This window comes from Salvia miltiorrhiza, chromosome 6, assembly GCF_028751815.1.
Source record: "Salvia miltiorrhiza cultivar Shanhuang (shh) chromosome 6, IMPLAD_Smil_shh, whole genome shotgun sequence".
NCBI classification, from domain to species: domain Eukaryota; kingdom Viridiplantae; phylum Streptophyta; class Magnoliopsida; order Lamiales; family Lamiaceae; genus Salvia; species Salvia miltiorrhiza.
In genome coordinates, this window is record NC_080392.1 from 214,651 (window position 1) to 236,886 (window position 22,236).

Below are 22,236 nucleotides of genomic sequence, written 5' to 3' on the forward strand. Positions count from 1 at the left end.
TTTTTATCAGTTAAACTTTAATCTTTTTCCATCTTTATCACTTAAATTTATTTTCTTTTCCAATTATGCCTCCTCAAAAGCAAGAAAATTGTAGTATATAATATTTAAGATGTTTTTCTATAAATACCAAAAATAATTTTTGAAGACTACAAGTCTAGAACTTCCAAAAATCAACAAAAACAAAAAAGAAAATGTAAGTGTAAAAGTATTCACAAAAAGGCCTATTGTACAATTTTGAACTTGTAACTCTTTCTCGCTAATTTCCGCTATAAAGGGAAAGTTTTTTTTTTTTTTTCTCATACTTTAAAAATTGAAAGAGAATCAATATCCGGTATAAAAGTTGGAGATTAGAAAATACATGCAACACTGAAAAATAAGAATCTTGAAATGACAAAACAGGAATAAAAAAATAAAAGTGGTATAGATGATAATTGTGTGAAACAGTATAGTCTGGTCAAGATCATTGCATGTATGGTAGCCATTATTGAAGACTCTAACTTTTGTATTTTCTCAAAGCTTCAAAGCCACAAAAGCTATAAAGCAACTACAAAGATTACTGCTTTTATCATAATCTTGTCCTTTTTTACCCTACTACTGCTGCTTTCTTTCAATTTGAACACCAGTTTCCCTAATCCCACCGATTTCTAGTTATGTCCGTTTAATTATGTACTAATTATAAACATATGTTACATATATAATCCTAAATGAAATGGACAGCAAAATCTTAGTGTTAGGTCAAAAGTGATGCTCAAGTTGAAGAAGCTTCTTATTCAGTAATATGCTTGAAGCATAATTCATTACCCTATTCAAACTGCTGCTTGTTGATGCCCATGAACAAATAGTATCTATCATCACTCTTAAAGGGAAAAGGAAGAAACAGTATATATGCCACATCAAAATACTGGTCCAACTTCACAAGATTATGAGAGTGTTTTTGCCCTTTGTTAAAACAAAATAAAAGGCAAGAAAGAAAAGAAGATGCTCGTGAGATAATAATGGTCATTATTTGATAATGACAAATATGAATCTGATTAATTAACATCACCCTTTGGCCCCTCTTGCTCCCAAAAGCAATCCAATTATATTCTCATTTCAACTAATCTCACTGTGTCTGTCTGTGTGTGTGTGTTTCTCTCTCTCTCTCTTCTTCAATCTCTCTTTCTCCAGTCCCCATGCACACTCTCTCTCTCTCATGATATAAATAAGGTGACACACTACACAGTCTGTCTCTCTCTCACTTCATAACTGGGGTCTCCCTCTATCAGTTTGGTTACCACTCTCCCATCTTTGCTCTGCAAATGAGAGATGCAAGTTCCAATGGAGATTCTCCAGCCCTTGTATCTCATTCTGCTAGCTCCTTTGATGTTGATGCAGCCACTTGTTGCAGATGATGATCCTCTCTCCTATGCCCTCTTGACCTTAAAATATGAAATTCTTGATCACTCCAACACCTTGAGTGACTGGTCTCTACCCTCTCAACCCCACCCCTCCCCCCAAATCCATGCATGCTCATGGACTGGAGTCCAATGCAACCACAACTCAACCAAAATCACTGCCATAGACCTCTCAATGAAGAATCTTGGCGGCTCTCTTTCAGGAAAACAGTTCAATCTTTTCGTCGATCTCCTCGATCTCAACCTCAGCCACAACTCCTTCTCAGACCAGCTCCCACCTGGGATCTTCCACCTCAAAAGCCTCACATCATTAGACATAAGCAGAAACAATTTCTCTGGTGTTTTCCCACCTGGGATTTCTAATCTTACCAATCTTGCTGTTCTTGACGCCTTCAGCAACAGCTTCTCTGGGGCCCTCCCTGCAGACGTTGCATACCTTGATTCCCTCACAGTCTTGAATTTTGCAGGGAGTTATTTCAGTGGCCCAATCCCATCAGATTATGGCTCCTTCAAATCAATCCAATTCATTCATTTAGCTGGGAATTTCCTCAATGGAAACATACCTCCTGAGCTGGGGAACCTCAACACACTTTCCCATATGGAGATTGGTTACAATTTATATGAAGGTGGGATTCCATGGCAGTTTGGTAGTATGAGTGAGCTCACCTATCTTGACATTGCAGATGCAAAAATCTCAGGCCCAATCCCACCCCAACTCAGCAACCTCACCAAGCTCGAATCCCTTTTCCTCTTCAGGAATCAGCTGAGTGGGAAGATTCCATGGGAGCTCAGCAGAATCTCCAACCTCAAAAGCTTGGATCTTTCAGACAATCTGCTATCTGGGCCAATCCCAGACAGCTTCTCTGAGCTGAAAAACCTCAAACTGCTGAGTTTGATGTACAATGAGCTGTCCGGCTCTGTCCCTGATGGCATTGCTAAGCTTCCACAGCTTGACACTCTCTTAATATGGAGCAATTACTTCACTGGCTCACTGCCTGAGGATTTAGGCAGGCATTCGAGGCTGCAACATGTCGATGTTTCGACTAATTTGTTTGTGGGAAACATTCCTGCTGGTATCTGTGCTGGAGGGGAGCTGATGAAGCTGATTCTGTTTTCAAATAATTTCACCGGAGGGCTGTCTCCATCTCTCTCAAATTGTTCGTCTCTGGTTCGCCTTCGTGTGGAAGATAACCGGTTTTCAGGTGACATCTCTCTGCATTTTGGGAACTTTCCTGATGTTTCATATGTGGACTTGTCAAGGAATATGTTTGTAGGAGGTGTCCCATCTGATATTGATCAAGCTCTTAGACTTGAGTACTTCAATGTGTCTGGTAATCCAGAGCTTGGAGGCGTGATACCGATGAATTTATGGTCTCTGCCTAATTTACAGAACTTTTCCATGGTTTCTTGTGGTGTGTCTGGGAATATCCCTCCATTTGAGGGGTGTAAATCTGTTTCTGTAATTGAATTGGGAATGAACAATTTATCTGGAAATGTTGAACAGAGTGTGTCTAATTGTAAGCAGCTTGTGGTTATGGATTTAGCTAGCAACAATTTGAGTGGCTCAATAGCTATGGAGCTTGCTACTCTCCCTGCTCTCACCATACTAGACCTGTCACACAATGCTTTAACCGGTCCCATCCCGGCCAAATTTGGGACCTCGTCGAGCTTGAGGCTTCTCAACGTGTCCTACAATGACATCTCGGGTGCAATCCCTTCCAACAAGACGTTCAAGATGATGGATGAGAGCGCGTTTCTTGGCAATCCGAAGCTCTGTGGGGCGCCCCTGAGAGCCTGCCCTCGTGAAAGTGGGATCTCGAACGGGCTCCAGCTTGGGAGCAGGAGAGCTCAGAAGCTGGCTTGGGTTCTGATATTGTGTGCAGTGACGGCTTTGTTGATCATGGCTGCAGTTTTGGGGATAGTCTACTTGAGAAGAGGGAGTAAAGGGCAGTGGAAAATGGTTGCTTTTGATGGGCTTCCTCAGTTCACAGCAAAGGATGTTTTGAGGAGCTTTAACTGCGTTGAAGGCACGGCCTTGCCGGATTCCATCTGCAAAGTGGTGCTGCCCACGGGGATCACCGTCTCAGCTAGGAAGATCGAGTGGGAGGCGAAGGAGATGAAGGAGATGTTGCAGTTTTTGAGTAGGATTGGGGAGACAAGGCATGAGAATTTGGCAAGATTGCTTGGGATTTGCTACAATAATGAGCTTGCTTATTTGTTGTATGACTACATGCCTAATGGAAACCTAGCAGAGAAGATTGGGATGAGCAGAGATTGGGAGAGCAAGTGCAGGATAATCCATGGAGTTGCAAGGGCACTATGCTTCCTCCATCACGACTGCTCCCCGCCTATCCCCCATGGGAATCTCAAGGCGAGGAACGTGCTTCTCGATGAAAATATGGAGCCCCGTTTGTCGGAGTTTGGACTCAGTTCAATAGTTGAGTCACCAGAAAATCCCCTGCCAGCAAAGATTAGGAAGGAGACAGGTACACATCTAATGCCCTTTAACTTAATTGCTTATTATATCATTGTTAACATATATGTTTGTAACAGGTGGTTTCATAACATCTATAAGGGATGAAATGGACATGGATGTGTACAGCTTGGGAGAGCTGATTCTTGAGGTCTTAACAAATGGTGGAGTCCTTCAAAGGGAGGATCTGCTGAGGCACAACGACGAGGGCGTGAAGTCAGCCGTGGAGGTTGCGCTGCTCTGCACGAGGAGTAGGCCGGCCGATAGGCCTACCGTGCAAGATGCACTGAAGCGGCTGCCGGGGCCAAAGCGCAGGCCATGACTTTGCACTTCATTTCTGGTGTTTTTTTTGCTTGTGTTGTCAACAACATCTTCATCTTGCTGTAATTAATATAGACAGATATAAGTTGTTTGTTTGGTTTTGTTTTCTTCAGTTTGTAAAATCTTTGGCTGGTTTTTTGGTGTTCAATGTGAATGTTAATGGTAAGCCTTACATGTGGAAACTCATTTATTCTTTTTGTGGTGACAACAAGCAACCACCCCAACCACTAGGCCATCCCAAGGGGACGGGGGTCTTTATACTTATTTAGACGTATTGTCTATTGTATGTATATAAGTTATGCATCAATTTGGGGAAAGTCGATAGTTTGGGCTATTTAAATAGTTTAACCTTTATATTATTATATAAATATAAATATTTTTATATTTGTAAAAGAATTCCATACCTATTCAAATACTAACAAATAGTAAGGCTCAGGCCAACAAAATCATGCAACGCTATTGGGGCCTGTTTTAGACCATGAAAATTAGATCACTTGGGCTGAATCAAGTGGGTTGGGCCGAGTTTCGAAGCCCGTTTGCTGAGAATAGTTGAAGCGCAGTATAATCGAAATCGAGCTACATCGAGCCCAATATCATTATGCTCAACTTTAATTTTTATATGAATATATAATTATTTTATTTTACCCGTGATGATTTATGGAACTTTCTGAACTTTTGGAATTCCTTGCGTGGAATGTACGACAATACCGAATCTACGATAACTTTAAAATAAATTTTACTTATTATTTTCACAAATCTCTTTTTATGTCTGTACGATTGATTATGTCATTCTCAAATTTAAATTAAATGTACGACAATATCAAGTAATTTAATAAAAGGAAAATAATCGTAATATTTAATCATAATTCATAAACGATTAATATTAAGGTGCGATGAAGCCGAGAAGACGACAGCAGTCATAATAATATCACGCAGCGTTTGCTTTTCTGTAAAATTTTCACACGCAAAGAAGCTCTCCACTCCACTCCACTAGCTGGTCAACCGCAGGTCAATTCACACCGTCATGTACGGCGGCGAATCCTCCGTCGCCGCGGCCAACGGGATTTCTGAGCGGCTTTTGACTCTATCGCTCGACGGCGACGAGGAACAGCAGATTTCAGCCAAGCCGGAGAAAGACCCGAGAAAGATCGCTAGAAAGTGCGTCTTCTAATTTTACTTTTCAACTTCTGTTTTGCTGATCGGCGCCGTTTCCTTACTCATGCAACTGCATTTTGATTTTTGTTTGGGTTTATTTGTTTTTCTGTAATTTTACTGGTTGTTTAGGAGATGATTTTGTGCTATTTCCTGGTGTGTGAAATGTTCTATTTGTTTCGGTTGCGCATTGTCCCTGCTTAATTGTGTTATATGCGTGAGCTCTTCAGGAATGAATTTCTTCCTATAATGCAATTACAACTCGAATCTAATGACTTCTTCATATCTACTTTCCTGCATCAATTCATATTCTTAAAACCGTCATTATATCAACCAACGTTTGTTTTGTTAAGTTATTATAAGAAAACAGTGCCCTTGCTTTCATATCCTACATGATGTTGTTTTGTAATTTTACTGGTTGTTTTGGTGATGATTTTTGTTATTTGTTTCAATTGTGGAATTTGTTGGAGTTACATTGGCAACAGAGATGGGCACAACCCCTGAACATCACCTTGAAAACTGGTTGCTAAGAAGTTGGAAATGAATTTGTGATCCTAAATATTTAGCATATCATTGACTTCTCTATTTTCGCTCAGGTACCAGTTAGACCTCTGTAAAAAGGCCTTGGAGGAGAATGTCGTAATTTATCTGGAAACAGGTTGTGGGAAAACCCATATTGCTGTTCTACTTATATATGAGATGGGACACCTTATTAAGAAACCTCAGAAGAACATATGCATTTTTCTTGCCCCTACAGTTGCTTTGGTTCAGCAGGTTCCTTTTTTTTTCTTCCTACATTCTCTTTTTCTTTGCCTTGCTTCCAACAAGCATATTCAGATTTTTTCTTTAAAAAAAGCCTCTTTTTTACTTAAGCTTCTAAAAAACCCTCTTTTTATATTGAATACATTGTAATAGCCTCCTAGAACAGTTTAATGCTGAGCTGCATTCATGTTTGTGTATAACATGGCATAATGAAGTCATTACTCATGTGAATTTAACAGCAAGCCAAGGTCATAGCAAATTCTATTGATTTCAAAGTTGGGATCTATTGCGGAACGCATGTAAAGAGTCTCCATTACTGGAAGAAGGAAGTTGAGGAGAATGAGGTTGGTGTGAATTGCTATTATGAAGTATTAAGAACATTATTCTCACATTGATCATTGGTGGACATTTGCTCTCTATTTGAACTGTATTAGTGTTTATACTATGTTAAAGAAATTTGTCTCTTTTAAAAAAGGAACGTTATTTTCTTAGTTAATATTAACTGAAGTTCTCTTTTCTTTTGGTTCCCCCTTACTTGAAGAAAGTATCTCCTGATTTTCCATTTGCATAATATGATTATTTAACCTTTCTGAATTTTTAAACTCTAGATTATCTCATCTCTCCAGTAGATGGTGAATGTATAGAAATCTTGTTTAATGATAGCAGATTGCTTGGGTGATATTTTGGGAAAGATCCGAAATGTAGTTAAGGTCTCACTATGGGCATCCAAGACCAAGGAGTTGAAGGATTTCTTTGTCTGTAATATCATAGAGCTTGGAGTCTTATCCATTGCATTTGTTTTTCCTTGTGAAAAACTTGTCCTTTTTATGTAGTTATATGTTGATTTTTCTACTAATATACCCACTGGGTGTTTAGTGCCGGTGAGCAGTATTGCAAGCTGTAAGGAACTCTAATGATATTTTTGTTCATACAAACTTTCTACCCATGCAGATCCTTGTTATGACCCCACAGATACTTCTTCACAATTTGTCTCACTGCTTTATCAAGATTGAGCTGATTGCCCTTCTGATATTTGATGAATGCCATTATGCACAACTTGATAGCAATCATCCTTATGCTGAAATTATGAAGGTACAATATTTAATTTGTAATTCATTCCAGACTTTCCAGTATACATAATGTCGGATTTTATTGCCTGATTCTTGAGTTGAGGATTTCCGTGAAAATGCTGTAGATCTTCTACAAAATGGATGTCGTGAAACTTCCTCGTATTTGTGGCATGACTGCATCTCCAAAGTCAGGAAAAGGTAATTGAATGGTGTCATTTCGCAAAATGTCTCTATTGCACACTCATAATACAAGAATCATTATTTCTACATGTTCTATGGATGATATGATGTCGTGGTTATTGCTTTTTATCCTTATCTTCAGGCAATTTTATAATGGGGATGCAACTTAGTTCTAGAATGAAGTTTCTCAAACCATCCAAAATTAACTATAGCATGCCATTTGTTCTCAACCATCCAAAATCAACAATAGCATGAAGGTTCACAATCAACAATGAAGTTTTCCAAACCATCCAAGAAGAAAAACTGATCTAGTTAATACATTTGTTTCTCAACGGCTTCTTTGTTTTCATTCTTGTGAATCTGGTTTGACGAACAGCTCACAGCAGCTACTTCACATTTATAATTTATATCATGACTAATATGGAGAAAAAAACCCTTTCTCTACTTGGTATGAATCTCCATGCAATATCATTGTTCCCAAATAAGTATTTGTTCATGACAAACTGAAATTTTGTGGCCTTTTCACCTAGAGGAGTTTGTTTGAATTCTTAATAGACTTATTAATGACATGAATTCATGCTCTTTCAGGTGGCTCAATAGATGGTCTTGAGGCATTGTTGCGAGCAAAGGTGTGCTTTTCAGTATACAAATGTTCATATTCATTTTTATTTTTTCAAAATTTAATTTAATAGATGTTGGATAAAAGTAGTTATATAGGGCAGATAATTAGAGGAGACTCGAAGCTACCCTCATTCTCTCTACTGGAAATTTATAATTTTGTCCTTTTGAGTATGCCCCTGCCCAATTGATGTAGTAAGTTTGCAGGTTAAAAATTTGTGTGCTATCTATCTCTCAATTATGTTAAACTTTTGTGTGGTTTCAAAAAATCTGATTTTTCCATCAGTTTCTGGTATAGTCAACGAACAATAACAGAGTGACAAAAGTAATGGTTCAGGGGGTATTGTTGGAATCAGCTAATTAAGGATTAAGGTTCTACATCTAAGGCTAATAACATTCTTATTCAGCTAATTCTACCGACTTTTTGATTGATTTTGAATATAAAGTCCTTTGTTTCATAAAAACAAAAAGGTAATACAGTTTAAGTGTTTACGGATTTAGGCTTTTGGGGATCCGAGAAAGGGTTTAAATTGGATATCTTGGTATTTGGCCCTCATGTTTTCAAAATCCATCAGTTTTGGTGACAGAACTAGATATTTGGGCAGAATTGGACCAAATGAAGTGTAACAGATTAATTTTGTAACCCTTGTAATGAGCCAAAAGTGGCCAGGGCCTTACTTAAAGATAGAGGTAGCAAAAGACCGGCCCAGGCCCATTTGCCTTTTCCAAAAAATCGACCTGGACTGTGCCAAACCCATCAATCTTTTGATAGTTTTGGGCAGGCCTTTATTCTGTTAACCCAACCCCTCCCAAAATCGGGCTGGCCTGTCGTGCTGGGCCTGTTTTGCTACCAACTTTACAATTCCGGTGCCCTTCACCCTCAAACCAACAAAAGAATTGGAAGAACATCCTCTGTCAAATATTTGATCATTTATTTTATAGGTTTATACAGTTGAAGACAAGGATGAACTGGAAAAATTTGTCACATCCCCCAAAGTGAATGTGTATTATTATAGTTCGGGTGATCGCTCGTCTTTGCCTCACATGATTTACACTAGGAAACTTGAGGAGATAAAGAATCAGGTATTGTCTGATGTGAAGATTAGTTTGTAAATTTATTCCATATGCACTATCAAACTGATAAATTATTTGTCATAGAACAGTCTATGTCAGCAGTTCGGATAAATTCACTTGATCAGAGTATTCACAGGAGCACCAAAAAGTTGCTTCAAAAGCTGCATTGCAATTTGATCTTTTGTCTAGAAAACCTTGGACTATGGGGAGTATTACAGGTAAGGATCATGATATTTAATCATCCCCTACCTTTTAAACACTCTTATATGGTACTTGGATTTGAGTAATTAAATAGTAGTAGTGCTTATTAGTGCACAATTTGAAACAGAATCTATTGGACGTAATCTATATGCATCTGTTAAACATACCTTAGGCAAATAATTTAATATGGCCTACAAAATAGCTTGAGAAGTGCTGGTATTCCCATTTCAGTTACATCCGTACTGTATTTTGAATAGTGTGCTGGTCCCCCCATCAAATTCTCATAGTGAGAACGGGCGTCACCAAGAGAAATCACACATTTGACACATATTTTCACTATTTGAGTTTGTTGGGCTTTGGTGACATTGAAGATTGTCAGTTGAGTTTTGTTTTGAGAAGGTTTTGGTGCATGTGTATTTTTCGATTCATTTTCTTCTTTTTACGTACCTGTAAAATTTATCATTACACAGGGATTCACGGTCGGGTAGTCATGTTTAAATCCTTAGTTCTCACCCGAGGATGCATTCTTTGATGAGATTATGTTACTTCTTTCTAGACTACACCTCATATTTGGCTGCATGAATTAAATTCCACGCTCACTTTGGGCAGAAGTCTAATTCAGAAGGATTACTTTGCAAGTTACAAAAAATGTATGTATCTAACCAATGCACCCCAGTGAGGGAAGTGGTTTTTGGTTGTTCTATCATTTCCAAGAATGATGTCTGCATCAGTTCTTTATTCATAGTTCTAATCTGTTATCTGAGGGCTTAGGTTGTGGTAAATCCTGACATATCTTAGGTCTTAAGTTCTAGAACAATGGTTACTGCAATCCACCTTGTTCTTCTTGCTTCTTCAGCCGGAGACCCCTGTTTCAAGGATGTTACTTCTCCAATGAGAGGTGACTCAATTTCTAATTTACTCATGCTTTTTGTCAAAGGCCAGCCATATTTTCCTGAAGGGTGATCATTATGAGAATACCGACGTTGTGGAAGAAGAGAGTTCCAGTGACAGTAACGTGTGCAACAAATATTTGCATCAGGTTGTGTCAGTCCTTGCTTCTGATTGCGCTGGAGGTATTTCAAAATGCCAAAATATTACAATTGATTTCATTCATTATGTCGTATGGCTGTTCTTCTAGGTTGACAGATGTATATTATTTACCTCTATATTATATGATGTGCATTATCTGGTTACATATTTGCTTCACTAGGGGAGCCAGATTCATTTACTCCTTTTTATTATAATTTTAGTTCCCTTTTGGAATTTGTGTACTTTGAGTGCCAGAACTATTTCCTATTATGCATGCAGATGGCAAGGAAGCTGATCTGTCCTCTGTCGAAGTTTTGAAAGAGCCTTACTTCTCGAAAAAGCTCTTACGGCTTATTGCAATTTTATCCAGCTTTAGGTTGGTTTTTGCTTGCTCTCAAGTTTTTATTATAATTTTAGTTCCCTTTTGGGATTTGATGTTTCTAGTTGGAGTTGTATTGAAAGAGTTATGATTATAAAAGCTGCCATAACAGTGTGTACATAATTATGCATTGATTTTTTATTTTTTATTTTTGCTTGTTCGAATCAAATAGAAGCCTTATGTAGCATTTTCTCTAGGCCAATTAAGTGGTGTGGTGGATTAATCTCAAGGTATATTCATTTACCTTTTTGACACCCGCCAAACCCTGGTTCAACTGCTTTGATTTACGTTGAGAAAAAAAAATGATTGCTTATGCATAGATGTATGACGCAATTATCCTGTCATACTTCCACATCTTCCCTTCAGATACATACTTAACCATATAGAAGGTCTACTCCTGAAATCTCTTCTGTATAATATACAGATCCTCAGAATAGGAGCTTCATAAATGTTTTGAAAAGATATTTCATGCTAGAACAGGTCTAGACATGACATGGCTCTAAACAATGTTTTACTCTCACAGTCTTCTGGCACGCACATATTTTTTTCTATTCTGGTGTGTCTGACATGAATAATTAGTGCATTTCTTTCACACAATTTGACTACTATTGACTTTTCTTATCAGGAATTTATAAATCAAAATTAGTTTATGTTGAAATGTTTCGGTTTATACGTCATGACAAACTTTTTTTCTTTACAGGTTACAGCCTAATATGAAGTGCATTATATTTGTCAATAGAATTGTTACTGCAAGATCCCTCTCACATATACTTCGAAACTTGAAGTTCTTATCAGCTTGGAAGTGTGGTTTCCTCGTGGGAGTGCATGCTGGACTTGTATCACGTAAAAACACAAATATCATTCTTGATAAGTTCCGTTCTGGGGAGGTACTTTTCCTTTATAATGATGTGCTTCTCTCTTTTCCTTTTTGTATCTTCTGTGTGCGGGATGGGATCATGGGATAATGAAGTTTGAAATAACTGTTTACTTGTCTTGAGATTGTATATCCCTCTTTCAGTACATTCTGATCTATTTTCTATAGCTCTTCAGGCCTTGGTATTATAGCCAAACTTTGGTCTAAGCCATAGTAATGTAATAATTGTTGTTATCAAATTATATTGGCAGCTAAATCTATTAGTTGCAACAAAAGTGGGTGAAGAGGGACTTGATATTCAGACATGTTGCCTTGTAATACGTTTCGATCTACCAGAAACAGTTGCAAGTTTTATTCAATCAAGAGGCCGTGCCCGTATGCCCCAGTCCGAATATGCATTTTTGGTGGATAGGTGCTTCTTTTTAGTGCTTGATAAGAAATTCCACATCTTAGTTATATTCTGTTAATAAAATCAATTATCTAATACTCTCAACTATTCAGGGGCAACCGGAAGGAACTTGATTTGATCGAACACTTTAAAAAGGATGAAGCTATGATGAACGAAGAAATTTCATTGAGAAAATCTAGTATTCCGATAACTAGTTTCGACGAGAGAACCTATAAAGTGGATACTACTGGGGCAACAATTAGTTCTATAATGAGTATCTCATTGCTGCATCATTATTGTTCAAAACTGCCTCATGATGAGTAAGATCTTACTCTCTTGTTAGTTTGTCTACCATCTGAACTCAAGTAATAGTACTATTTATTCTCCCTTATTCCCAAATTTTCTGCTGATGTTATCTGTATTAGGTACTTTCATCCAAAGCCCCAGTTTTTCTACTATGACGATACAGATGGAATGGTTTGCACCATAATTCTCCCAGCCAATGCTCCTATCCATCAAATTGTTAGTTCACCACAATCTTCAACTGAGGCAGCTAAGAAAGATGCCTGTTTGAGAGCATGCAAGGCTCTACATGAAATTGGAGCACTGACTGACTATCTCTTGCCGGAGCAAGATGATAAACATGAGGAATTGACTCAAGACTTATCTGATTCTGATGTCAGCATTGGTCGGTGGATTATATAGAAATAAATTTTAGATTCCTTATGCCAACTATAAGGTTCATAATTAGTTTTTGCATTTACTGCAGAAGAGGATTCGCGAGCAGAATTACATGAGATGCTTGTTCCAGCTGCCCTTAGGAAACCATGGACAGCAGCAGGGATCTCAACTTACTTTAGTTGTTACTACATTGAGATTTGTCCTACTCCAGCAGATAGAGAGTACAGAAGATTTGGCCTTTTCATGAAAGAGCCCCTCCCAGAAGGGGCTGGAGAAATGAAGGTTGAACTTTGTTTGGCTCGTGGTAGAATGGTGAGGTCGCAGCTTATTCCATGTGGAGTTACTAGATTTCATAGAGATGAGGTAGAGTTCTTTCTTTGTATACAAATAAGTGATGATATTCTGTTGTTCATGTTGGGCTAAATTATTTGTATTATACAGATTGCCGATGCTGAAATGGTGCAGAAAATGTTTCTCCAAATTATTCTTGACCGGCATAAATTTGTATCGGAATATGTGTCACTAAAAAATGATGATGTCTCTAACTCAAGCTCGTCAACTTTTTACCTATTGCTTCCTATTGAACCGGCAAAACATGGCAGCATCTCTGTGGACTGGGCACTAATTAGGAGATGTTTGTCATCTCCAATTTTCAAACTTCCACACCTTGATGTGGGTGATCAAACTTCTCAAAGTAGCAAGTACTTGCATCTTGCCAATGGTCACTTTAGCTCAGATGATGTTGTGGACGGTTTGGTGTATGTCCCATGCAGCAATATATTTTTCTTTATTTCGGATGTTTATTGGGAGAAAAGTGGACGTAGCTTACATGGTTATTCAAATGACCATGTGCAGCACTATAAGGAGAAGTAAGTTATTTCCCATCATGCTTCCATTTGTTCACAGTACTTTCTTCTCGTTTGTTTATGAAGTCTGGGTGTTGGGTAAATGCTAGTAGCTTGTTTGATTTAAAATTCCATGTTGCTTCCTAAATTTAACTTATATATCAGACTGAGAAAAACAGTTACCTTTGTTTCACATAGTTCACCATGTCATCTGGAGCAATGCAACCTCTTCAGATCCTTTTAGTGGTGATTGTGTACTGACTTATTCAGTTACATTTCAATTTATCCAACTTCAAATCCTTTCATCACTTATTTCATCATATAGATGGTTTCAGAAATTGTACGACAAAACACATTGCAAGTTTATTTTAGAAACTCAGTGGCTTATTCAGTTACATTTCATATTGGAGCAATGCAACCTCTCCAGATCCTTTTAGAGGTGATTGTGTAGTGACTTATTCAGTTACATTTCAATTTATCCAACTTCAAATTCTTTCATCACTTATTTCATCGTAGATGGTTTCAGAAATTGTACAACAAAACTCATTGCAAGTTTATTTTAGAAACTTTGTGGCTTGCAGCTACAGTCATCTGTAAATAATTTCCATTTATTATGTCAACTTTTGTCACAACTAGAAGATCAAAATTAGAGGCTTGAGATTGATGAATTACTAGGAAATCATCTTCTACCAATTAGGATTCTGTTGAGGTTCACATGCACATAATTCTCATGCAACCCATAGTTTGATTTCCACATGCTAGAAGATAACAGAGCATTGTAGGGTAATTATTATTTGTTCTGGTAATCTCTTAATTCTTTTGCTTTTTCTGATTCTGAGATCTCTATTTGGGATGTAACATCGTTCATCTGTTGTATGATCTATGTGTTCTGAGGATTGTTCTCTAATTTTCTGCTTATGTAACTGGTCGAATTTAACTCTATAGGTTTGATATTCATCTTGCATACCCTGATCAGCCTGTTTTGAAAGCCAAACAACTTTTTGTTTTGGACAACTTATTGCGAAAGAAAAAACTTTCAGGTATATTTCATTTATATATGTTGAGTTAAAGCTCTTTTAGGATGTAAAATGTATTTGTTTTTTTGTTTTGGCATGTTTCCTGAGTTTGAATATGCTAGTTATGACATATGACTGTTACTGGGGAGTACAACTAATTTTATGAGTTTTCATTGTATTATATTTTTCTTCTTTAGGGGGTAATAGAGCGTACAACATACTGACAAAAGCAGAAGTCTTAGAAGATCTCATTTCATATATTAAGTGTCAGTGAATTGCTTTTACCATGTTTCTATATCACAATTCTGTTTCCTATGAGGCCACACCTTTTCTTGTATGACTGGGCAAACAAGGGCATACAGGGATTTTACTGAAAGAAATATATGATAACTTGACTTAGAGCTTTGTTTGGTTTCTGTACTAGCACTAGGCTGTGCTGGCAGGATTCCTGCTTGTTACATGTGTAAAAATAACTGTACAAATAAGAATCCTCACTATTATATGTTAATATGATACATCCGCAAGAGATGATCAATCTGTAAACGCTTTGGTAAAAAGTATATGGCAGTCTTGTGTTTCTTGTCATGAGTAGTATCTATGCTTGTTTGATGTTTTTCTTACACATTTGTGTATTTTGATACTGCTTGTGTTTTTCCTTTCTACCTTCCTCTACTTATATATTGAACATGTTGAATCATTTGCTCACCTATATTCAGAAGAATGGCGAGAAAAGGAGGAACACTTTATTGAATTGCCTCCGGAGATTTGTCAGTTGAAAGTTATTGGTTTCTCTAAGGATATCGGGAGCTCATTGTCTCTGTTACCATCAATCATGCATCGGCTTGAAAGCTTTCTCGTGGCCATTGAGTTGAAGAACAAATTAGCTGAATCTTTCCCAGAGGGAGCAGAAGTTACTACTGCTCGTGTAAGGATTAATCACTCTTATCAATAAATTAAGTTGACCGTGTAGTTACCTTCTTACGCTTCCACAATTGTATTTATTTTAATGCATCACATTCAGTTTACCTGAAACACATGCTTATTTTGCTAATAGTTCTTTAAAACTGGTTCAGGTTCTTGAAGCACTCACAACAGAGAGATGCTCTGAAAGCTTTTCTCTTGAAAGACTTGAAGTGCTTGGAGATGCATTTCTTAAGTTTGCAGTCGGCAGATGTCTCTTCCTTAAGCATGACGCGTCAGATGAAGGGCAGCTGACTAGAAAACGCTCCAACATCGTGAACAACTCTAATCTACTCAAGCTTGCAACGAGGAAGAAATTACAGGTAAGTGATATAGAACAGTGTCCGGTATAAGCTCGCACAGTTTTTGGCTGGTTCAATAAACCAATATTACTGAATCTGCAAGTTAACCAAAAATAACTGGTCAAAGCCATCAAAGTAGGCAGAACTAGTGAGAATTGGCGAAAACTAGGACTGCGTAGAACCGCATTGAAATATCTAGCAAGTGGTGGGGGAGTGCTTTGCTTATGGCTTTAATTCTCCTCAATGCACAATGAATATTGATTTTGAAGGTGGCAAATTGACCTTGGTACCACTAACCAATGAGACACCGGAATTACACTTCAAGAATAGGCTCGTCACTTAATATTTATTGCATATGCATATCTGGTCTCCGGCTTGATTATAAGAGATGTGTATTTCACTTAACTTCAATTGCTTCGGTAGTTTAACGTTAATCTAAATAATAAAGATATGAAGGTCTTATGCTCTTACAATTCTATAGTTTCATTAAGTTAGTGTTTAATTTATGATCTAACAAAATAAATTGTGCTGGACCTACAATTGAAAAGTTTGACTTATCAATGGCATGGGTTTTACTTTTAATTTATGATCTAACAAAATAAATTGTGCATAGTATTTTCTCAGTTTTCTTTATGCTGAATTCATTTTTACAATTGAAAATAAAACTCCAGGTCTACATTCGAGATCAATCATTTGAGCCCGACAAATTCTATGCATTTGGTCGTCCTTGCCCTATAAATTGCACAAAGGAAACTCAGGAAAACATTCACTCTCAAGATTATTGCAAGAACAATGACAGAAATTCTGGAGTTAGATGCAACAGATGTCATCACTGGTTATACAATAAGACAATTGCAGATGCTCTTGAGGCACTCACAGGAGCTTTTATAGTTGATAGTGGCTTTAAATCAGCAACTGCATTTCTTAACTGGATTGGCGTAGAAGTAGATTTTACTCTCCCAAAAATTGATAATATCTGCTCCGCCAGTGAGTCATTTCTTCCTCTTTCGAGTCGGATGGATGTTGAAGCCCTTGAAAATCTGGTAGGTTACAAATTTTCCCACAAGGGTTTGCTCATTCAGGCATTCGTTCATCCATCTTTCAACAATCTTTTGGGAGGTTGCTACCAGGTACTACTGATGCCCATTCCATTGTCAATGTCAGTTAAGTGTCAATATTTATTTATTTTTCAATCTTTGGTGCTAATACATATTGTATTTGCTCCAACCAGAGACTTGAGTTCCTCGGAGATGCTGTCTTGGATTATTTGATCACTTCCTATCTATATTCTGTCTATCCGAGCTTAAAACCTGGCCATTTAACAGATTTGAGATCAGCATGCGTGAACAACACTTCATTTGCTGATGTGGCTGGAAAATGGTCCTTTCACAAATTTATTATCTGTGATTCTAGTGTTCTCCGTGAAGCAATAGCTAAATACATTAACATTGGTAAATCAGGAACAGGGAAAGAGCACATAGAAGAGAAAACATGTCCGAAGGTTGTCATTCTTTATTCTATTAGTAGATTATTTTATCCTTATGCATGATATCCACTATTCCTTGGATGTATCTGTGTAGTTGTTGTTTCTTCTTGATAAATCCGTAGTTCTTTGGAGTAAAGCTGTAGTATAACACATATGTGTAAGTTAAGGTAAAAGATGATGGGTTGAAGTATGCAGATATACCTATGTCAATATAAATATGGAGCTGGGAATATAATGCATACTGCTATGTTCAATTACCGATCTGTTTCTCTCTAATCAGGGGAGCTTTGGAAGCCAATAGGACAAAGTATTGCCATTGATTACTGAGCTTCGTATTGGTGTATCTAGCTTGAAAGAAAAAGAAGAATCATTAAGCATTGGGAGGAATGTTTAGAAAGGGTCTGGGGTAGGATTAATTTGTGGATAGCATGCTGGGTTTTCAAATCAGAATTTAACTTGACTGTAGGGGATTTCCTCTTTCTGTCGTTCCTTAGCTGTGCCTCCATATGCTGCGAGTCACTTGTTCAAAAAATTTAATCAGTTAATTTACTTTGACCTATCAAAAAAGGGTCATCTTCTAGAATTTTATGCTGAATATCCCCAAAATGTCATCTGGATAACAAATCTTAAAACTTTAATTTTCTCAAATTTGCAGCATGCTATATCTGAAAGAAAATTTTAAATTGCAAAGTCTGACAATGTGTAATGTATGTGAAATGGTATGATATCCTCTTATACTGTAGTGATTATTTTACCGACTAGGTTACTTTGTAAACCGAGACTCTATAAGTCGTATGATGAGAAATTGAGAATTTCCAAAGTTTAGATTGTGGAATTTTTGCGAGGTAGGGTCAACTACTGAAATAGCTGATGTTTAAATGAAGAAGAACAAAAATGAATACTGTATATCTTTCTGAACCATAAACTTCGATATTACCATAATGGATTCAATTTGTAGAGTGGTTCTTTTCTTATGAAACTGTTCACATACTTGTATTAATTGAAGAAATGGGAACTGATTTAGTTGTGCCTTAATTGGTAATTCTTCAGGTCCTTGGCGACTTAGTGGAGTCTTTTACAGGTGCCCTATATCTTGACACAGGGTTTGATTTGAAACTTGTCTGGAAGACGATGCTCTTCTTGCTGGACCCTATTATTAGTATTACAAAGATGCAGTGTAATCCTCTGAGAGAAATTAATGAACTTTGCCAATCCTATAACTGGGAACTGCAGTTTTCTTCGTCAAAGAAAGACAATAAATTTACAGTTGAAGCTAAAGTGGATGAAAAAAATGTTTCTGCCTCAGCTTTAGCTACCAACATTAGTGGAAAAGTTGCCAAAAGAGTAGCTTCAAGACAATTATTTGAATGCTTGAAGGTAATTGATATTTCTGAAAAACAAGTGTTTTTGTATTGAAATTTAGTTGCTATTTTTTCTGCTTTCCTTTAATACGAGATTTGTTTCATATGATATGTTTTACTTTCCGAGGACTAAGGGATGGCTATACAAGCCTCACTTTTAACAGAATTTAAATGAGAAATTAGCTTCACAAATTTGGAATATAGCTGAAATCTCTTATTATATGGTAATGTCTTTTAGACCAAGACAGAGCTGTGCCGTCAACTGATGTCAGATAAATGACAAGATGATTGTCATAAAATCCATTTCACCAGTTATGCATCTTAGGACCTTCAGATCTTCTATCACCACAACTATCTCAGATTGAAGTATATTTCAGTATTCATTGAATCATTGTACACAAGCTTTAACCATAAAACTCATTATGTTCTGATTCTTGTCCCTGTTTTCTTCGGTTTTCATTGTGCAGGCTCAAGGTTACAAGACAAAGTTACCATCGCTTGAGGAAGTTCTTACGAAGAGCGAGGCGAGGGAAGCCAAATTGATTGGATATGATGAGACACCCTCTACTGGAACTGCTAATTCTGGTGGCGTAGAAGTGCTAGAAGATTCTGATAGTGAAGATGCTGCGAAAGATTATCAACTTAGGAATATATCAACTCTTAAGTCCAAGCCCATTTCCAGACCTATTGAGCTTCCTTCGCATCGCAAGCCCCCAGAAGTCCGTGTTACACAACCCCTGAGAAATAGTTGCCGAAGTGGTCTTCCTACCGCCAAATTAAGTAATGGCTCAAGTGTTGACTCGAATGGAAAAGGTACTAACATGTGAGACTTTTGAAGTTCTATTTCATGTCTTCTCACATTCTCTTACTCAAATTTAATTATGTTAGGTGCTCCCACCAATGTATCGGCAAAATCACGTCTATATGAATTATGTACTTCTAACTGCTGGAGACCACCTGTCTTTGAATGCTGCCAAGAGGTCGGGCCAAGCCACTTAAAGGAGTAAGTTACTACAATATTTTGTTTCTGTACAACTATTAACTTCCTTTTCAGGGAAAGATGCTATCCTATTACAAATTCGTGTTCGATTGAGTTATTAAAAAGGAGGGGTTGAATCACCAATATACAACATCTAACCTTCTCTACTGCTTCTGTGTGTTTTGCATTGGAGGCATTGTTCAAGTATCGTTTGTTTAAAAATGAACTCTATTCCTTTGTGCTTGGAGTGTAACCTCCTCTCCTTTCTGTTGCTTCAAAGAGTAACTGAGCACATTCTCGTCTTTGCAGATTCCTTTTCAAGGTCATGTTGGAAATGGAAGAAATGCCAAATGAGGCATTCGAGTTCTACGGGGAACTTCGGGCCAGGAAGAAGGATGCAGCGGAGACAGCAGCAGATGCTGCACTTTGGTACTTGGAACATGAAGGGTATATATGGGATAGAAATCATGATAAGTGAACCGGAATAACATCAATTATGTAGTTTCCAAACTATCTTGAGGTTATATAAATGTATAAATATGTACATATATACATATTAGGATGTACATTATCTACATGAGTATTGAGCTGTCATAAGCGATGAATTGCATTGTCTTGGTAAAAAGTTAAGCTTTATTTCATTCAGCCACTGATGCAATAGTTTAATGAACTCATAAGGTTTGTTTCTACAAATAGTTAACCTAACCCTACAGCTTTATTTACCCTCTTGCTGATTTGGGAATGCTGGTTGCAAATTACATTCCTTGAGTTGTATGGAATTTCATTTTTATATTGATCCTTAACAGTTACTTTAGCATCCGATAATAAACATTATTGGGTCATCTCTATTGAACTTTGTATCTTGTTCTTGGGTTTCACCCCATGCCAATTTAAATGTAAATTTTATTTATCTAAAGAAAATTATCTCACAATCTTTGTGTCTGTGACATTGAATCTTGTAAAATGCACTCACTATTATAACACGACATTGATCTCATTTGACTGCAATATATGTGGAAAATTACAAAATGGTCTTACTTGTAGATGTTTGTATATTACAAATGACATTAGTGAATATATTTTCAGAAATATATTTACATGTATTTTTAGAATAGTTAATTTTATGAATATAAGGTCCTAAGATGCATAACTAAAAGTGAAGAATATTTTTTGCAATACTGAAATTAACTATGACGTATACTGAAGTTTTATGGTTACTATCAAGAATAAGAATATGAATAATGAAAACCATTAGAACAAGAAACCCATAAGCAACACAAATTTCTATATGATATGAAGCTCTTTTTGAGTAGTCTATTTTTGAAGATTATCCACGGATAAAACAGTAAGGCTAGATTAATTCTCATCTCATCTTACAAAAAGTACTACATTCTTGAATTCCTTTGTCCAAAACTCAAGTGTTACATGACAATCATACAGTTGCAGATCTATGCATTGGTACTGTGAGAATGAAAATCCTCAGTTGCCCTCATATTTTGGGTCCGCTGTCACGTAATGGTAAGCAATCACCAGAATAAATATGAAAATACCTAGAAAGTTGGCAAAGAAGCCCAGGTCTTGATCATCAATCATCTGTTACACAAGATCGATAAAAGTAGCACCATGTCAGATTTCATAAGCAGCAAAACACAACCTTGACAGATGTATTGGTTATAATGTGTAGTATTAAAATAGAAACTAAAAATATCAACTGCATATTATCCATTTGTTTCGATTGATCCACAATTTTGAATGACTTAACTTTCATTCATATAGTCCATATACTCATTTCTGGTTAATTTCATAATATGTACAGAAGTTTTCAGTTGCTCAATCCCAAGCGTCTACATTGATCGCTAACAAAAGGGTCCGGTGATCCTAAACACATCCAGAAGCCTGCCCAGAACGAACTAATATCCCTCGTTATACTCGTTCACATTGACCAATTCATGGAGTAAAAAGTTAAAACCGAATCCAGTTATAAAGCGATTGGTGGGTAAGTGGCAGATTGTTATGAGAAATTAAACAACTTCAGAAGGCAAGCTTGTCACCTGCACCTCTTACAGAAAAGGATCAGAACCAAAGGTTATTTAGGAGACACTGAGTGACATATGTAACCAAAATTCTTATCTCTTGGCCATATCCTACATAGTTTATGTTTTCTTTGCTCAAATGAGAAGGTAAATTTTGTGCCTTTTTCCCTTTCATCATCAGCATTCTGAAACTCCAACACAGCATTCTCCAATTACCAGAAAAAAAAAAAATCATGGTTGCCTCCGCAAAATAATAATCTTTTACGCAAAATACTTAACAAAAAAAAGGTCTTCTAAAGAAACTCATCAAGTCAATGGATCGGTGAATCGATAGGAAAAAAATAGTAAATCAACAAATAAAAATCTCAAAAGCAGCACAGGCCAGCTAATCCAAACCACAAGAACAACATAAACACAATTCTATTAATGACAAGACTTCCTAGCAATCATGAATGTGAACAAATAAAATCGATGATTTCGAATTGATTGAGAAATGAAAATAAATTAGGAATCTCACTTTGGGAATCGGAGAGGAATTGCAGAACCGGCGGCGAAGCTCAGATTTGTAGAGCTGCAGACTGTAATCGAAAAAAAATTGCTACCAAATTCCTGCTAAAATCGATGATGTGAACTCTTAAATACGTAGTACAAAACGCTG

The 22,236-nt window shown here is 37.0% G+C and overlaps 3 protein-coding genes across 5 annotated transcripts in view; 2 read left to right on the forward strand and 1 right to left on the reverse strand.

Moving 5' to 3' along the window:
* Window positions 1-991: 991 nt before the first annotated feature.
* On the forward strand, window positions 992-4,370 carry LOC130987554 (leucine-rich repeat receptor-like protein kinase TDR). The gene is made up of 2 exons (XM_057911129.1): window positions 992-3,880; window positions 3,948-4,370. Exons 1-2 carry the CDS (start codon window positions 1,306-1,308, stop codon window positions 4,187-4,189), a joined length of 2,817 nt encoding a protein of 938 aa, XP_057767112.1. The 5' UTR covers window positions 992-1,305; the 3' UTR covers window positions 4,190-4,370.
* A 645-nt stretch (window positions 4,371-5,015) lies between these two features.
* LOC130987555 (dicer-like protein 4) lies at window positions 5,016-20,190 on the forward strand. Of its 3 annotated transcripts, none has more exons than XM_057911130.1 (25): window positions 5,016-5,346; window positions 5,937-6,114; window positions 6,342-6,446; window positions 7,054-7,194; window positions 7,298-7,370; window positions 7,941-7,981; window positions 8,913-9,053; window positions 9,134-9,262; window positions 10,183-10,318; window positions 10,554-10,650; window positions 11,354-11,540; window positions 11,779-11,939; window positions 12,029-12,235; window positions 12,341-12,603; window positions 12,685-12,959; window positions 13,038-13,465; window positions 14,387-14,481; window positions 15,174-15,382; window positions 15,531-15,740; window positions 16,391-16,849; window positions 16,951-17,220; window positions 18,256-18,582; window positions 19,034-19,379; window positions 19,455-19,569; window positions 19,855-20,190. In XM_057911130.1, exons 1-25 carry the CDS (start codon window positions 5,213-5,215, stop codon window positions 20,021-20,023), a joined length of 4,896 nt encoding a protein of 1,631 aa, XP_057767113.1. In that variant the 5' UTR covers window positions 5,016-5,212; the 3' UTR covers window positions 20,024-20,190. The 3 variants fall into 3 exon arrangements, with proteins under 3 accessions (XP_057767113.1, XP_057767114.1, XP_057767115.1); XM_057911131.1 differs by having other exon boundaries at window positions 5,068-5,346; window positions 15,177-15,382; XM_057911132.1 differs by lacking the exons at window positions 5,016-5,346; window positions 5,937-6,114; window positions 6,342-6,446; ... (1 more) ...; window positions 7,298-7,370; window positions 7,941-7,981 and having other exon boundaries at window positions 9,129-9,262.
* A 623-nt stretch (window positions 20,191-20,813) lies between these two features.
* Window positions 20,814-22,236, reverse strand: part of LOC130987571 (dolichyl-diphosphooligosaccharide--protein glycosyltransferase subunit 4A-like) — a 57,343-nt gene continuing 55,920 nt past the window's right edge. Inside the window, exons 2-3 of the mRNA XM_057911150.1 lie at window positions 22,096-22,169; window positions 20,814-21,138 (exon numbers count right to left, since the gene is read on the reverse strand). Of these exons, the coding sequence (XP_057767133.1) occupies window positions 21,025-21,138 (114 nt within the window). The 5' untranslated portion in view covers window positions 22,096-22,169 and the 3' untranslated portion in view covers window positions 20,814-21,024. The remainder of the gene's footprint in view (window positions 21,139-22,095; window positions 22,170-22,236) is intronic.

Excerpts from the sequence above, each read along its gene's own strand:
- LOC130987555 (XM_057911130.1), top strand. The coding sequence starts at position 5,213 with ATGTACGGCGGCGAATCCTCCGTCGCCGCGGCCAACGGGATTTCTGAG. Across the intron at positions 5,347-5,936 it reads CCGAGAAAGATCGCTAGAAA|GTACCAGTTAGACCTCTGTA; the intron begins GTGCGTCTTCTA and ends ATTTTCGCTCAG. Across the intron at positions 14,482-15,173 it reads GCGAAAGAAAAAACTTTCAG|AAGAATGGCGAGAAAAGGAG; the intron begins GTATATTTCATT and ends ACCTATATTCAG.
- LOC130987554 (XM_057911129.1), top strand. The coding sequence starts at position 1,306 with ATGCAAGTTCCAATGGAGATTCTCCAGCCCTTGTATCTCATTCTGCTA. Across the intron at positions 3,881-3,947 it reads AAAGATTAGGAAGGAGACAG|GTGGTTTCATAACATCTATA; the intron begins GTACACATCTAA and ends TGTTTGTAACAG.